The sequence below is a fragment of the Psittacula echo genome (genome assembly GCF_963264785.1).
Source record: "Psittacula echo genome assembly, chromosome: 3".
NCBI lineage: Eukaryota > Metazoa > Chordata > Aves > Psittaciformes > Psittacidae > Psittacula > Psittacula echo.
In genome coordinates this window covers 13,750,115-13,766,965 of record NC_137736.1, presented here as the reverse complement: position 1 = coordinate 13,766,965, position 16,851 = coordinate 13,750,115, and the positions used below count along the sequence as shown (strand labels likewise).

At 37.3% G+C, this 16,851-nt stretch overlaps 1 protein-coding gene across 1 annotated transcript in view; it reads left to right on the top strand.

The window, feature by feature from the left end:
- Nucleotides 1-16,851, top strand: part of ROBO1 (roundabout guidance receptor 1) — a gene marked incomplete at both ends in the record, with an annotated part of 515,624 nt that overhangs the window by 438,788 nt on the left and 59,985 nt on the right. Inside the window, one exon of the mRNA XM_080612700.1 lies at nucleotides 16,252-16,376. Coding sequence (XP_080468826.1) covers nucleotides 16,252-16,376 — 125 coding nt within the window. The remainder of the gene's footprint in view (nucleotides 1-16,251; nucleotides 16,377-16,851) is intronic.

Here is a 16,851-nt window from a genome sequence, read left to right as displayed (position 1 = left end):
ATAATCCCTCTCTTCCTTTCCTGGCTTGCAGACAGGCAATGATGTCATCCTCATGCTTTTTTCTAAGGACTGATGGTCCTTCTGTCCTTTTCTCTGTTCAGTGGGTATTAGTTATTATGGAGTTCTGGGAAAGTATAGGCTTAGAAATATTTTATTTGGTAACAGGACTCTGTTTTGACACATTTACTGTAACAGGAAAGGTCTTGTCCTTAACCTGCTCTGCTTTTTCCACCAGAAACACTTGGTGTTCCTAACATCTGTAGCTGTTAGGAAAATAGCTTGAGAGTTGAAGCTCTCATAAACCCAAGAATTTTGAGATGCTCTGCTTTGTTAGTCACCACCCTGTTTATACATCAAAAATGATACCTTACGTTTGCAAAACAACCAGCTCTTATGCTCAGGGTTTTAGACTAAAAGATTAAAAGTAATCGCAGTTTATTCAAAAGAAAGGGTGAATTATTTTTAAATGGTTATTTGTTCTGAAGATGACGTCTTGTATCAACTCCATCTTGTAAAATGTTAGTTTTAAGAAAATTTGCTTTATGACTGTTTGAACAGTTACATTTCTAGATATAAGATACTGGCAGCCCTAGTCTTTTGCAGTACTCTTCAAAATAATAAGCAAACACATTCTTGTAATCTCATTTAGGTTAACGGTGCTACTATAGATATAAAATGACACGTGTAGATATTAGTGATCTACAGTTAGATATTTCTAATTTTGATAATTAAGTGGTACTTTTAAGGAACACAATCACAACCTAAGTCTTGATTCAGCAAGATTCTTTTTTTAAGTGCTTGTTTAACACAGTAGATATTTACATTGTGACGACTTTGCTCTGCAGATATTGTTACGGGATAATTTGTTTCCCACTGTGAATAAATTACCTCCTGAGCCATTTGTCTGTACTAATGTCTTCATAGAAGGGATTGATGTGAGAAACTGTAATGTGTAAGGCCAATTTGTAGTTGGTAATGCAGTAAATTATTATCAAAATCCATTTATTAGAGTATCCAGGAGACCTAGTATTATGGGAAGGGGGAAAAAATCCCAGACTTCTCTAGAAAACATGCACTTTACATTGAGATTTGTTCACATTTTTCCTTCTTTTTTCCTCCTCCTGCTCTTCTTCCCTCCTCTCGCCACCTATTTCCCTATTAAAACACTGTACTTTTGGCCACATGCTCTGTTGACTGTAGGGTTTAATAAATGTACGTTCTGCTAGGCCAAATAGAGTTATTTTGGTTACATATTGTAAACAGAGGGCTGTGTTGCAAATCATGGCCTCAGAAGTTACAGCTCCCACTTGTTAAATTCAGCGAAGGACAAAGTGGGGAGTTTAGCTTTTTAGCTTGGTTTTGAGTTTGGATTTTCAAGGGGTTTCGTGGGGTTTGCTGTGGGGTTTTCCCCCCTCAGTATCTGAGCAATAGACTGTGGTGTTTTCATGCCAGACTACAAGCTGAAGAAAGAGTGTAAGAGTTATTGATGGTAACTGCAGAAGTTGCATATCCGTGTTAGGAAAGGGGCAGTCATCTCTGCCAAGTGTCTGCACAGTGGAACTGCTGCACTGAATGCAACATGGCATGCAGCAGAAAGAGCTGTAAGCAGTGCGCTTGGGGACCCTCAGGCATTAGGGTTAGTAGCACGGCTGAGAAGAGGGCATATCCTCTTCTATACTCCTTATTTTTCAGGCCTCGAGTGCTGTGATTGACATGTGTGTTCTGCACTGTACAGGGTTATCTAGGGTATTAAAAGGTGGAGTGTGAAACACCAGGCTAATTGAGATACCCAGGTGTCAGGCATGTGTTGATGAAGTGAGGTGGATAGTTAGCCTGGTTTCTCAGCAGAGAGCTGCCCTGGATCTGACAGTATGATTACCTCTAGGTCAGCTCTGCCCCTCCTTGATCTAGCAGACATTGGAGTGCATAGTGCATGCCCTGCAGTGCTCTGTGTCTCAGGAAGACTGCCTCTGAGCTCAGTGAATGGGCCTAATCTGTGTTCATGGACTAGGAACTGTCAACCCTGATAGTTCAGCTTTTTAATACAGGATTCTAACTGTAGAAGATTCCAAAGAGGGGAGGGAATGTCAGTTTCATTTCAGTGTTCTTCCTGCTCATGACACCAGCATTGCAGATTCTTGGAACCACTATTTTCCTTTATGTAGACTCCTAACTTTCGGGAGCATAAGTATTTTGTATGTGAGGTACAGATGCTGTATTTTTATTGTGATTTCTAGTCAAATTCTTAAAGCAAATGTGGAGTCCTGTGTTGCCACAGAAATCTGAACCCTTCACTTAGTCTTTTACTAAGCCCACATTATATTTTACCAGTACATTGTATTTTAACAAGTAGCTGATGAGCTCCAGAACAGGGAAACAATGACCAAAAGTGCATCTCTAGAACTAGTGGATTTCTTCCTCGCTCTGGCTCTAAGCAATTCAGCTATATTTTTTCTATATGTATTTAATATATATGCAAAATGCTTTTCATGGGTTTTTTTTAAGACTTCTATTATGTTATTTACTTAGTTTTATACCTTGAAGCACGACTACAGAAATAATAATAATTTCATTATTACATATAACATTGAAGCCCATGTTCCTAAGGCACACAGAATTACAAGAAATGTATTCCTCAGAACTTCACTTCTAAAAGGGAATTAGTTTTGCCATGAATGCAGATAGAAGTAGGGCTTCTCCAGGAATCTGAGAATTCCACATTTAATCATAAAAATGCTTTTCAGTAGATCTAGCAACCAGAGTTTTCCGTATTTTACTCTACTTCCGTTTGCTTCACTCCCATTTGCAGTATTTAATTAGGCTTTTTAACATCTGATTTTATAATAGGTTTATAATTTCTGCTGAAATGAGCTTTATTCTATGAACTATGAGTTCTTTTTTAACTCATTTTCATCAAGCGGTGGCTCTGGCAGAGCTCGCAGTACTTGTCACAGTGCCAAGCCTGATGCATCTAAGCATCCAGCAGCAGTGACTGAACTGTAAAATGTTAATTTTGCTATTCAAAGGCACTAACACTTTCAGTGTTATCAGTTTGGCAAGGAAAAAGAAGAATTCCTATGGAGATTACGCTGGCCCATTCATATTTTACAGTGGTGATCTTTGATACCAAGGTTTTTAGCATACGTTGTCATTTATTTTTGGATTAACAGAGCTTGTCTGCAAGGTAGATAGAGAGCAGAACTTTTGATAAGTGACTTCTGGCTCTGATTTTGCTCTGCTAGTCAACTGACAAGGAATTCTAATCTGAAAAGGTGGCACATGCTTCAGGTCTGGAATTTCCTCTTCCTCCTTCCACCCCCTCTTTGTACAAAGTAGCTTCAAGGCATGCCGTAAAAGACATCAATTTGATAAGGCTCCTGGGTAGGGCTAAGAAAACCACCCAGAATGGAAAGGAATAGGATTTGCTCTTTTATCTGTCAGATACCATGTAAATGTTTCCACTGTGTCAGACTGCTGGTATACATTATAAGTTGTCTGTAAGTGTAATCGCTTTATAGGCATTTGAGCTACCTACATTAAAATAACAAAGACAAAATTCAGATTTTGATGGGATTACAAAAATGTGATTGAGGTGTACGGTGGTTATTATGTGTTGCAGTGAATGCCTCACAGTATCATGGGTGAATTTAACCACTTGAATTTTAAAACTAGGATTTGGATTTAAATCTGAACTTGTCTACATGGTCTCTCTTTAAGTCAGTGGTTCTCCTTTTGAAAGAACTAATTTTAGGCCATATTCTGTCTTCAGTCCCTGTGAAAGAGGAAGGAAGAATAGCGATTGTCCTTTGAACTTCAGGAGTTTTTTTAATTAATAAACTTTTGGCAGGATGAATGAGGGAAAGCATCTCTTGTGATTTGTATAGCTTAAAGAGACAGCCCTTTCCCCTTAATGACTGCTGTAAACTATGACAGCACTTCAGATTCCTATCAAAGATCTGAGGAGTTTGACCGCCACCTATTTCTGGTGAAAGAATATAAATCTTAAAAGTTAATCAGAAGGAACTGAGAAAACCCTTTGAAGAAGAGGTTAGTGCCCTGAAGGTGCGTGTTCTACTGATGCAAGTGACAAACACTAAGATTCGTGAAGCATTTCTAAAATACAGGTAAAAGAAGGAATCAGTAAACATTTCAGCAAAAAAAAAGGTGATTTACAGTTGCTTCGAAGCCATGTAATGTATTTTGATAAATAACTGCTTCTATGATGTTTAAGGTTTGGGTTTTTTAATTGAGTTTTATTTTTTCCATGGAGTCTCACAGCATTGACAGCAATTGCTTACAGGGAAATAATGCTTAAAAACTTTGGAGATTCCTTCCTGCAATGTAGTACTTTGAAACAGAGACTTGGGACAGATGTTTCTGAGCAAGTGGAACAGAAGGAGACAAAATAATTTGGAGAAACCTTACTACCAAAATAAATGGAAGCTGGAGGCTTTCTCCTGCTGAAAGCGTTTCATTTACTGTAAAGTTCTTAAAAACTCTACCTTTTAATCACTCGCTGCAGAGAATCATAGGGGGTCGATTTGTGGAGCAGACTTGAGCACTCAATTAAAAAGTAGCAAAGAAAATCTGAAGACTGTTTCCTAGTGCCTGCGATTTCCTTCATCCCATGGCTGAGGAGAAAATCAATTAGTTTTGCATCAGGTTTCACTGTTGCAGACTTTATTTTGTGACTGCTGGTCTAAAGATAACATTTCAATAATTCTGGGTTTGGAATAGACAAAGTAGAGTTTTACTGCAAGTTGTTGAGTTTGCAGATTTTCCCTTTTATGTGTAAAATTAAATAGAGTGCAAGGAATAATAATTTTCATTGGTTCTTCAGTAAACAGGACTTCTGCTTTATGTTCATTCTGAAATAAACTTAGGCTTTATTAAATTATATTAAACATCCATAAAAAGGCAATGCACACTTTATTTTTGCCTTATTTATAGCCTAAAAGTGATATTCTTAAGGACTATACAGTGACTATAGTGTACTCTCTTATTTTTGTTAATTTACGTGCATCATTAAAGTCTGTCATCTCTGAATTGCTTCTTGATCCAAAAAATGCTGACTTAGGATAACAGTGGATTCAAACACTATTTGATAAGCTGTTTTGAGTACATTTTGTTACTATGAATTACGTTTTGCTTGAACACTAAAATATTTTATTATTAGGTGCTGAATAACACTCCAGAACTGGTAATAAAGTATCTTGCAGTCTTTATATACAAACTAGATTACCTAGAAGGCACAGTATCAGAATATTCCAGCTGTATATTCCAGAACATACAGCTTCTTCTAGTTAAACTGCTATATATCAAGTATGCTCACATTATTTGCTGCAGGAGGTATCTGCATGCTCCTCTTGTCCCTTTGACCATACATAATTCCCCAAGTTTGGGTGAAATTTTTTTTCCTGTTTAAATATGGAATAGGATGAGAAGGTTGAGGAAAAAAGACAAAGCTGGATGGGTGGATCTGAGGCTACTTTTCTTGTTCTTGTAAATGCCCTGTGCTCTTTAAACACAGCATTGAAGCGGATTCTGTTCTCTTTGCATCTTTCAGCGGCATAATGAGAGCCCACTTAGGACTTTTATCTCCTTAGATTAAATATACACTCTCTCTTTTGGCACAGTTAAGGTAGGACATTAATACCTGGCTCTTGGTACAGAGGAAAAAGTCACCTGAAAGTTCGGTTGTGATCAGGCCTTTCACCAGCAAGGTCCAATGGCCTTTTCTGTACCTTTTCCTTCAGAGTTCTTGGGTGCTCAGACCTTAACAGATTTTTTTTCCTTGAAGAATGTAACTGACCTAGCTAAAGACTAAACCTCAGAACATGTTTGCTAACATCTTTGGACCATGAGAGCAGCAGCAATACTTTTGTTTCAACCTACCGGCAGTTTTTATTAGCATTATTGTCTTTTCTGCTTCACTCTGTGAAAATCAGGCTGAGCGTCCCTGATTTTTTGGGGTTTTTTTAGGTTTTGGTTTTTCTGTTGGTTTTGGTTTTGTTTGTTTAGTTTATTTTATTTTTGCACATTGTTTTTTATTTCCTTAAGCAACTTGTTTCCTTTTCTACCTCCATCACAGTCAAAATTCCCTGTCATAGAATCATAGAATGGTTTGAGTTGGAAAGGACCTTAAGATCATCCAGTTCCAGCCCCCTGCCATGGGCAGGGATGTCTCACACTAGATCATGGCTCCCAAGACTCTGTCCAAACTGGCCTTGAACACTGCCAAGGGTGGAGCATTCACCACTTCTTTGAGCAACCTGTTCTAGTGCCTCACCATCCTCACAGTAAAGAGCTTCCTCCTTATATCCAACGTGAACCTCCCCTGTCCCTTGTGGATAATTCCATCTTGTATAAAATTCTTACATGTTGTAAGTTTTTGCTGCCTATAATTAAAATTCATTAATATATCACCATTAACTTCCTGATAACATTATTAAAAAATAAGGTCAGGTATTAGTGTCCCATATGTAGACTTGGGTTGTCTCTCTGTGGGGGCTGTGGTGTCCCCATAAAAAGAAGTCCAGATTTCTTTTGAGATAGTATCTGTTACATTTGACAGTATTCCTTACAGAGTGTTGCATGCCCAAAATAACATTTTTTAATGGTCAAAAGTTACTGCGCTGTGGAGATTTATTGTCTTTCCATTTTTAGTAGGTGTTTGGTATCCATTGATCATAGGGCTTTGGCCACTTTTCACAAAGAGCTTTAACTTGCAATAAGAAGTTTGCTATGGATTTCAAGTACTTCTTTCCAAGAAAACTGCTATCATAAACAGCTGGGAAAAAAATCCCACTCAGTTTTCTTTTCAGCTCAACTAACTTTTACTGTAAGTCAAAAAATGCAGTAGGAAGCTCCTAACAATTCTCCAAGTAGTATGCAGCTATCATAATCTTCTTGTACTTCTGCACATCCTAATTTAAAATTCATCTATCTTTTTTCACTCTTTTAAAAGGTTTTAGTGTAAATATTTGTGGCCACGACTACTGAGATTGCAGCAGTGCCCAAAGTTACCTCTGTGCTTTTTAAACACAGGGGAAGACAACTCTTCTCTGAAAAGAGGAGCCTGGGAAACAGTACTCCACAGTTTACTGCATTATTTGAGTTTTTAAATAGATGGAATTAGGCTTGTCTTAAGTGTGCTCTCTAAATTGTATGTTGTTTATAGGCTGGTTTAGGAGAACCTAGAACAAGGAAGGGGGAGTTGAGACTAGGGGATGAATTTCTGGAAGACTTTAAATCCCTCTCTCCCTCTTGCTGTCTTCTAACCCCCAGATTTCAGATTTCTCTTGTCACCTCAAGGCAGTGACTACGGGATTGATAACCATTTGAAACTGCATACTACATGTGTTAACCTGAGAAGTGCTACCTTCTCAAACCACACTGCAAAGTCTATTTCCACATTTTTTATTTTTATCATATAAATCTTCATTGACTTTCTTATTTTGTAGCTGGTATCAGGAAAATCAGTTGCAAATCAAAAAATCTCATGTGAGTGCATTTTACACACTGTTTTCTTTCCAGAAATTACTGCAGTAGGTTCCTCCCCGCCATGCATATACAAACATACACATGCTTGTGTAGCCCTTTTAAATGTTTTAAAAGGAAGATTCATTAGCCTGCTGTGAAGCAGACATCAAGATAATATAGTTACATGACAGAGACACAGCTGAGATCAAGCGGGATTTTACTGCTCAGCCCCATCAATTAGGGCTGGGGAGGGAAACACCTCTCAGCCCAAATTAAAACTCAGAACAGCCAGGGGTCAATGCCATTTGATAGCTCCTGAAAACAGGAAAGCACCCAAACAGGAGGTTTGATTGATGCACAGATCTTGTGCTGCTTGTCAGCAGAGGGTGGAGTTTAAACCACCAAAGAGCTTAGTGACATTTTAATGCCACCGTTGAAACAAATGGCTTCTTGCTCCTGGTGCAGAGCTGAGAACAGTTACCTTCCTGCTTGCTGCAGGAGGGTGAATCCTTGATTTTGAATTCTTGACTTTAGGTTGATCTTTAAAATGGATTCTGAAGTTGATGACGTTGAACTGCCACACTGCATGTGTTGTGATGTTACGTGTTTGTTCTGTTTATGAACCTGAATCATTGCTACGGGTTTCTAGGTTTCCACATTTCCTAAAGATGATCTTACTTTTAGAACTATGTTTCCTAATAGTCAACTGCCTGCTTTCTTAATTACATTCTCTTACTTACAGCACCATTGTAGAAAACAATTAGTTTGTTTCTCTTCCGATCAGTTAGATTTCTGTCTTCTTGCCTTTGGTTAGTAGTTACTGTAGTCACTTGTTCTTTTAAACTTAAGAAGTGCTTATCTGATGCATCAGCAGCAATCCAAAACAGAATTCTTCCAGTCATCATAAATGTAATAAACCAGGATCACCGCCATGCTGGGGGTTTGGAATTACAAGTCATCGCTTTTTATTTGAAACACCAAAAATCTTATGTAAACATTTTGCCTGAACTGAATGGCTGGGGAGGGCTTGGCGCCAGACTGTAAGATCTTTCCTCAGGAGTTTGTACTGCACTGTATCATGCTTGGTGCTTTGGGACTATGTATGTGAAGGCATTCACGGTGGGTAAGGGTGTCCAAGTCTGGTCTTAGATGAATGTGAATTTTAACAGTTACTTATGTATGTATGTAGACCTCAAGAAGTGACAGCTGAAAACAGACCAATGAGGATGAAAAGTGATACACCCTAGTTCTTTTGTAATGTACCTGGTGTTATTTTCCCATATTTTTCACAGGTTGAAGCCAGGAAACAGCTGAATGGCAGCATTTATATTTTCTCAGAACAAGACATTTTGGCCTTTGTTTATGCCTCTGTAGAAAGTGAAACTTTCCACAAATGACTGCAGAGAGATGTGCATATCAAGGATATTGGGTGTTCCAGATTGCTTTGATAAGAACAAATAGCCTACAAATCACTAGACAGAAAGTGAAACATGGCACATTGTCTCAAACATTCTCCTTTAATGTCAGTTTCTGCAAAACGCCAACATAAATAACTGGTAGTCATGTTGCAGAAAGACATTCAGTGGTCCTTGCTCAGATAGTTGAAGGTAAAAAGTTGTTAATTAGATTTCAGAGTTCAGCAAGCTTGGGAATGAAGCATATTTATGAACAGAAGAGGTTGGCAGCTTTAGTTTTTGCTTGGAAATAGGGGAGGGATCAGAAAATGAAATTGTTCCAATGCCTTTATTTTTTTTAAGGAGTGAGCAGTAAGAGTTTGAGCAGATTGCTAAACGTACTCAGACTCTCATGTTTCCTGTGTGTTTAACTCTAGTACCCAAATCTTCTGTACCCACTCATTTCAGACAGAGGTTAGAAGCGGTGGGTTTCTCACCCACTTGTTTCACACCAAAATTATAAACAACTGAGTGTCAGCCATTCTGTTGAACTGCAGTGTTCCATGAGAGATAATGTACCTATCTCAATGCTATCTCTGTCTAGCCTCTACCTGGCCAACCATGTCAGAAATGTATGCTTCTGAACTCCGTTGTCATTTCTAGCACATAGGCTCATACTTGCAGCCCATCTCCTACCAGTTTGTTTCTACAGGCACATTCAGCCTCTGATATCTTTCACTTGAACTGGGACTAAGGTATCACAAAGTTATTTGAAAGCAGTCTAAATTTCATTGTGACTGCCATTTCCTAGATTAGCCATATGACCAAGGATATATACAGAAGCTAAAGAGATTGTATATGAGCTTGATTGTTGTCTGTAATTATTGATCTGAAGATTGGGATGGTTTCATTTCTCTGGTATAGAATTACACTTTCTTGCTTCCTTTTTAATAGCCTCTGTACATGTCAAGTAGTCCTTGAAGACATGGCGATTCTCATTTAAATAATCAAAACTGAAACACGTTGAACTTAAGTCAGAAGTATTCAGTTTGTGTCAGCTAAATAACAAGATATCTTCTGAATGCATGGAAGATACTCATAAATAGTAATAGAGCAATAATTGATGGGTATTTAATAAGCAGAACAAAATACTGTTTAGTAATTAAGTACCACCTTGGATCTCAGCATTTCAGAAGTACCTTATTAGTACAAATGAATGAAAATGTCTGTAATTTTACTTTCATTGAGATAGATAATTACTGCCACAGCTTTCAAGAACGAGGCACTTGAAGTTAATAGGTTGTCCATTATCAGAGTAAGAAATAGACACAACTTTGTAATACTTAATTCTAAATATGAGGAAATAGATGAGTTTGAGAAAAACACTAGATCAACACTGGCATTCACCTGTGTGTGAAGAATTACAAAATGTGTTATTTTGAGATTTAGGTATTACACACAGCATGTTGAGGTCTCATACATACCTGTGAGGAAAGGCTGAGTGAATAGTGCTTGCACAGCATGTAGAAGAAGTGGTTTTGGGGGTGGACCATAACAGCAGCCCCAATACCTGGGAAGGTTGCTGATAAGATGAGACCCAGGGTCATCACAGTCCGTGATGGGAGAACAAGAGGCAATGGATTTAAGTTGAAACAAGGGAGATCAAGGCTGGATATGGGGAGAAATTTGTTCACTAAGTGGACGGTCAAGCAGTGTTGCAGGTTGCCCAGAGAAGCTGTGCGTTTTCAGTCCTTGGAAGATTTCAAGCCCTAGGTAACCAGATCTGACCCCATAGCTGAACCTGTTTGAGCAGAAGGTTGGACTAGAAACCTCCAAGGTTGCTTCCAACCTGATTATCCTATGACCCTACAATACTAAATCTGTCATACAATAGTTGCTCCATTGACATCTGGCAACTATACTGGTCTGTAGTTTAAGTCCTAAAACTGCAAAATCCTACTCCTGCGAGTGGATTTAATGACACCAATAGTCCCAGTGAGGCTGATAGGATTTCTGGCAAGAATAAGGCTTTAAAAGATCACATCAGTAGTCTGGAAGTCACTTCCTTTTGGTTTTCGTTCAGTGACTGGACACGTCTTCCCTGAAAAACCTCACGTCAAGGAAGTTATTTGGAAGTCAAAAGTATTATTCCTTTGGTATTTGTGGTTTTACATGCTAACTTCCTGTCTTTACAAATAGGTTATTCCCCCTAGCTGCCATGTGAAAAGCCATGATAAACACAGGGAAAATTAATTTACTTTATAATTGAAAGTGCTGACAAATAAAATGTGCCACAATAGAGAAGTCATTTACTTCTCAGTTTTAGTAACCATGGATTTCAGTAGGATGTAAATCAAAGAAAGAAAGTGATGCTTGTTGTAGTTGTTGCTATTATTGTTCTTTTAAACCACATGATGTCCCTCTGACAGAACTGTTTTAATTCTTCTATGAAATTTCACCCTTTGCAGTTGCCACAGATTTGATGCCCTGTTTCTGCAGGGATTTACTTTCATGTATCAATATCCCCTCTGTTTTTACAGGTGGGCAAAAAAAAATACATTTTCTTGACAGGGTTTTTTTGACCTACTACTGAAGGTAAAAACCATCTGGTAAAAAGAAAGGTGGAAATTCAGCACTTAAAAGTTAATTTAATTTGTAGAAATTTAATTGAGCAACCAAGACAGATTTCTATCTGTTAGGCATTTCCAAGTGAGATATCAGTAAGAAGGCTTAGGAAGATTTGCATTGCTACCAGGAAGGCTGAACTTTTCTCCTTTTGGCACTATTGAGTAAAGGAAAATGAGTAATTCAGAGTTACTTCCTCTGTGCAAGAATTGCATCCCATTAACTCTCTTATCAGGCTATTTCATGTAGAATACGAGTTGTGTTTTATGGAGAAGCATTTCTAATTCAGGCAGAGGTCAAACTGTGATTGCAAGCTTAGTAGAGAGCTTTTCAGTTAAAAACTAATGGTTGCTGTATAATCTACTTAGGCACAATCAAGAGTAGCTAGGAGCTGAGTCTTGAGGATGAGCATATTTCTCTCAGGAATTCTTGTGTGTCATTTCTTGGCCACTCCTCTTGCAAATCATAGACTTGCAGATAATCTGAACAGAATAACGCACACCGATTTTTCTCTTTGAGAAATACTAAACCCACACACATAAAGAAGGCTAATGCACATCCGGAATACGTCCTTAAAATTGAAACTTAGATCTTTGAAAAATAGTAATTTCAACTTCTTTTCTTTGGGAGTATTTCCTAAGGAATGTCTTTAATAACATAAAACCCAAATTCTCTATGTGATCTGGTTTTGGTGCATTCGGTTTCAGGTTCTTGGCTTCAACATGATCCAAATTCCAGTCATATATCTGATTCTCTTTCTGCTTCATTTTCATAATACACCTGGAGTCCGCTGTATTTATTTGAACAGTAAGCCAGTATTCCTCATGCCTAATGAATGCTGGCAGATGGGATATTATTAATTTACTCCATGTTTTTAATCAGAGGATTGTGTATTGCAGGTGCTTACCTACTTGACATGAAAGTTTGTACACTGCTGAACAGTTAACTCTCAATATAAAGTGATAAGACCAAAGTGTCGACAGGCTTATTTGTAACATGTTTTTTTAATATATATATATATTACTTTTACTGTAATTATACAAACTACTTTTTTATTGACTTTTTTTTACAGTATCTGTATATATTTTTGAAATGCATGATTCTTACATTTTTACTTGCAGCCTGTTCTTTCAGTTAGTGATATGTAGTTGGAATGCTTTATAACATGCCTTTTTTTTATAAGCAAAGTTAGCCTGCCAGGATCTGTGCTGTTTCGAAGTTTATGAAGATTTTCAACTCTGGTTGGAAACTTATTTAATATTAGATAATATAGCACTGGCAATTTTATACTGAACAATCTAATATTTCGTAATAAATCTCTGGTTTTGAATACTTCCGTGAAATTGAGGTTGGGAATGAGGGAGGAAGAAAAGGGTTAAAAATCTTTTCAGATTAATTTTAGTTGTGGTTTTGTTTGCATTTGCAGTTTAACAGTGAGCATTGTGACCTTGATACAGCAATCTTATGTTAAAGAAGTGTGTGGGCTAAATACCTCAGCATATTTTAACTTTTTAATAATCTTACTTTGTGATAGCTATTAGACAAGTATTTTCCATTTGTAGGTGTTTGTATGCTTTAGAAAGGGCGTAAATGCCACTGTTGTATTTCAGCAATGTTGTAGATTGATGTTTACTGGAGATTTCAAGTTAATTTTACCATGGAAGGCTCTTGATACAGTGAAATAATGATAATATGAAAAAAAAACCCACCTTTATTCAAGGCTACAGAGATTACACAACAGTTCATTGGAAAGACTTAGTGTAGAATCCATGTTGCCTGACCATTATTTCAGTCTGTTACCATTTACCTCTACACCTTACTTTCAGAATTGTATAGAGACTTCTGCTTAAAAATCAAATAACAAATATGTGATTCAACATTTTAAACTTATTTTTCATGTATCGGATTATGTGTGTGCTTTCTAAGGTCCTTATCAAGGGTCCTTTTTTATTTTATTTTAATTTTGCTTTATTCTTTGCTTTGTTTCATGTCTATTCAATTTTATTTATTCCATGTTTTCTTTTTGTTTTGTTTTTGTTTTTAGTTGTGTCTGGTAAGTTGAAATTTTATTGGCCATCTTCTAGTCATCGTATCACTGTGACGGGAACTTCTCCTCCCCTTCCCATCCATCCCCTTCCATGTCCTTCAATCAGTCAGCTCCCATCTTTTACTTGTTATTGACAAGACACATCGCACAGAATAAATTCTGCATGAAGTATGGGTAACTTAATGGCAAAGAAAGGTAATGGGTTGCTAACTTTCTGTTTCTACATGATGTAATAAGTCAAATCCTAATGTCTTCTTTCTTCATTGACTGTATTAGTTGAACTTCGAAAGTGTTCTGTACATTTAATTCTTTTTGTTTAAGGTCTCAAAGATAGAAGTTCTTCTTTCCTTAAGTGTATTATTATTTCAGCATCTTTTACCATTTATGCCTCACATACCACATGTTTAGGAGCCGAAATGTGAAAGCAAATAGAAGTTAAAACAAAAAGGCAGTGAAAATGTTTCCAGTACAGTGCACTGAATGGAATTTTATAACAGAGTTTCAATTTACCCTAGTTTAATTCTTCTGACATTGAAGCTAATAGGATTTTTATTGTTTATCTTAATCTTAAATAGATTTAGAATAATCTACGTATGCATAATGTGCATGCATATTTAGAAAAATATGCATGGTAAATCCATACTTAGAATAATATCTAGAGAAACATATACCTATCTACATTTTATAAATTCTGCCATGATTACCTGGAAGACTGAATTTACCCTCATTTTTTGGGTGTTCAGTAGTCCCTGAATGGTCATCTTCAGGTCCTAGAATCACAAGCGTTAAGCTATTTCTCCAGTGGGCAGAACCATTTTAATCTTCTTACAACTGTATTCATTCTTAAGTTCAGTGAAATCTGAAGCCTTATACATCCTATGCACTAGCTCAGGATTTAGAAACCCTCAGTTCCATTTAGTGTGGCATTGTGTCACATACTAGAGCCAGCCATGCCCTAAATTTAACTATATGCTAAATTTATTCTTGTCATTAGAATCCAACAGCATAACAAAGGTGCTTCACCCTCATCTCCATTTTCCCCATCATACTTCACAACCCTGTGGCAAACCCCCAACAGTGTCAGCTTCCATTCTAATTTTTGACATGCTGCCATGTCAAAGTCTTCCCACATCTTCCCCTGAGGTACTGATTGAATGTTTCAGAACTAAATGTTTTTAAGTCAGATGATTACTGTTGGTCAATCTCACCTTCACTTTGCATAGTTTCTTATCCAAGGAAGTTCTAGGAAAGGTAGCATTTGCATCCAAAAGTGAATAATATGTTGGGCTTTAAAAACTCCTTCCAAAGCAAGATGGTTGTAGGAAGAATATACTCTAAAATTAACTCAGTAGGGAACAGGAACACATGGCAAGAGAAACAGGTAACTGAAAGTGCCCACAGGAGCACTGAAAGCATTCTTTTTAGGAAGGACTTTGAGTGTTACTGAATTCATTATAGATTAAGCCACTGTTACTTGATGTTTATAAAACACATTGAGTGATAGCTTTAAATTACATGATTCACACTCTTTTTAAAGGAAAATCTTGTAAATACAGAAATGTCTGAAAGAAGAATAAAATAAAAAACAAGACACTAAAAACATTATTAAAGTCAGTTTAAAAATATACCTTTTATTCTCAACCCAAAGAAGAGAGGGAGCATAATTAGTTTTGGACAGATGATCAGACAGCATCGGAAATGAACAAGTAAATGGAATTTCATTTAATGCACAGTTTTACAGAAGTGAGAGCTAGCAGCCTATAAAACAAGCTAGGCTTTTTCTATGCAGCCCCATCAAGATATCTGATGCTGTCATCTATGATGATTTTTTTTTAATGTGACTGACATGATTTTTTGACATTCCATTTACTACCGGCTGAAGAGGTTGTTGAATCCTGTATAAATCAAACAGTTTGGACAAAGCTGGCAGTATTTATAATGTTAGGCTAAGCAGATGTTTCAAATTTGCCTTCATTTGCATATATATTTTGTTTGAACATGCCCTTCCCTATGTAAATGATGGAGACATTTAGCTCTGCTGTTCCTTTAAATTCATTCCTTTTCAGTAATTGGTCTGAAGAGTTTAAATGGTTAAAATTTGTTAAAACGGTAAAAATGATTAAAAACGGTTAAAATTTCTAAGGCTTTTGACTTTAAATTTTTTGAGATCCCAAGAACATCAAGAGTCTCTTATATAAGCACTTAAGGGTTTTTTTTCTCCTCGGCTTTCCTAAATCATAGATGATGACACTTGTGCGTGTAAGCCTGGATTCATAGTTACTCAACAGCGTTTATTACAGCCCTTGACAAAGCATGGCCTGGGGGCCAGTTGTCCCTCAAAGATTTCCCCACTCGGACTTGTGGTTGTGTTCCTGCTTTAAAAGCCAAATTGTAACAAATTTGTTTGTATCGGTGACTGTTGCTCTGCGAGTTGTCTCAGTAAGTCAGTGGGGCTTACTTCCTTGTGTAAGTGGTCAGTAATAAAAGCATATGATGCACAGTTTTAACTGGGAGGTCCAGCAACAGAAAAGATGATCTGAGTGATGCTGTGGCTGTTAGAGAATGATGTGTCTCCCTATTAATTTAACTCATCTGTTTTACATTATTTAAGATCAGTAGGCAAAATGTGCTTTCAAATAGTCTGATAGTACTGTGATTGATTGATTGATTGATTGATTGATTTATTGGGCATTTTCCTTTCAGAGCCTCCACAGTTTGTTGTAAAGCCTCGAGATCAGGTAGCTGCACTGGGGAGAACAGTGACTTTCCAGTGTGAAGCAACTGGAAACCCTCAGCCAGCCATCTTTTGGCGGAGAGAGGGAAGTCAGGTAAAACAGTCTTTCTGTGTCCCTTCTTCCTGGCAGTTTCTTAAAGAGATGATACCATGTGAGAGAAAAATATTGTAATTATTGATTTAAAGATGTGGAAAATAGGTCTAGAGCTTGGAGATGCTGGATGTTTCTTCTCTTCTTCTAAGTCACATGCATGCTAGGTGATGAAACAGCTAGAAACATTCCTTGTTTCACTACTACGACAATCTTTTTCACCTAACAGGGACAACTTTTGAGAGATGAGGAGATGACTAATGCTAAAGTTTGTTTGAACTCCTAAACACTCCCAAATTTCTAGAAAGTTTGACTCTGGGTTCATAGTGCGGCTGTTAGTTTGCCGTGTGTTTGCATTTGGCAAACTAAACCGTTTGCCGTATTGATCTGCATCACTGCAGGACTCTAATTTGGGGCTAAGGAGATCTGCTTTCCCACTCAGTTGGCTGACAGGTTGTCCTGGGTTCATACCTGAATA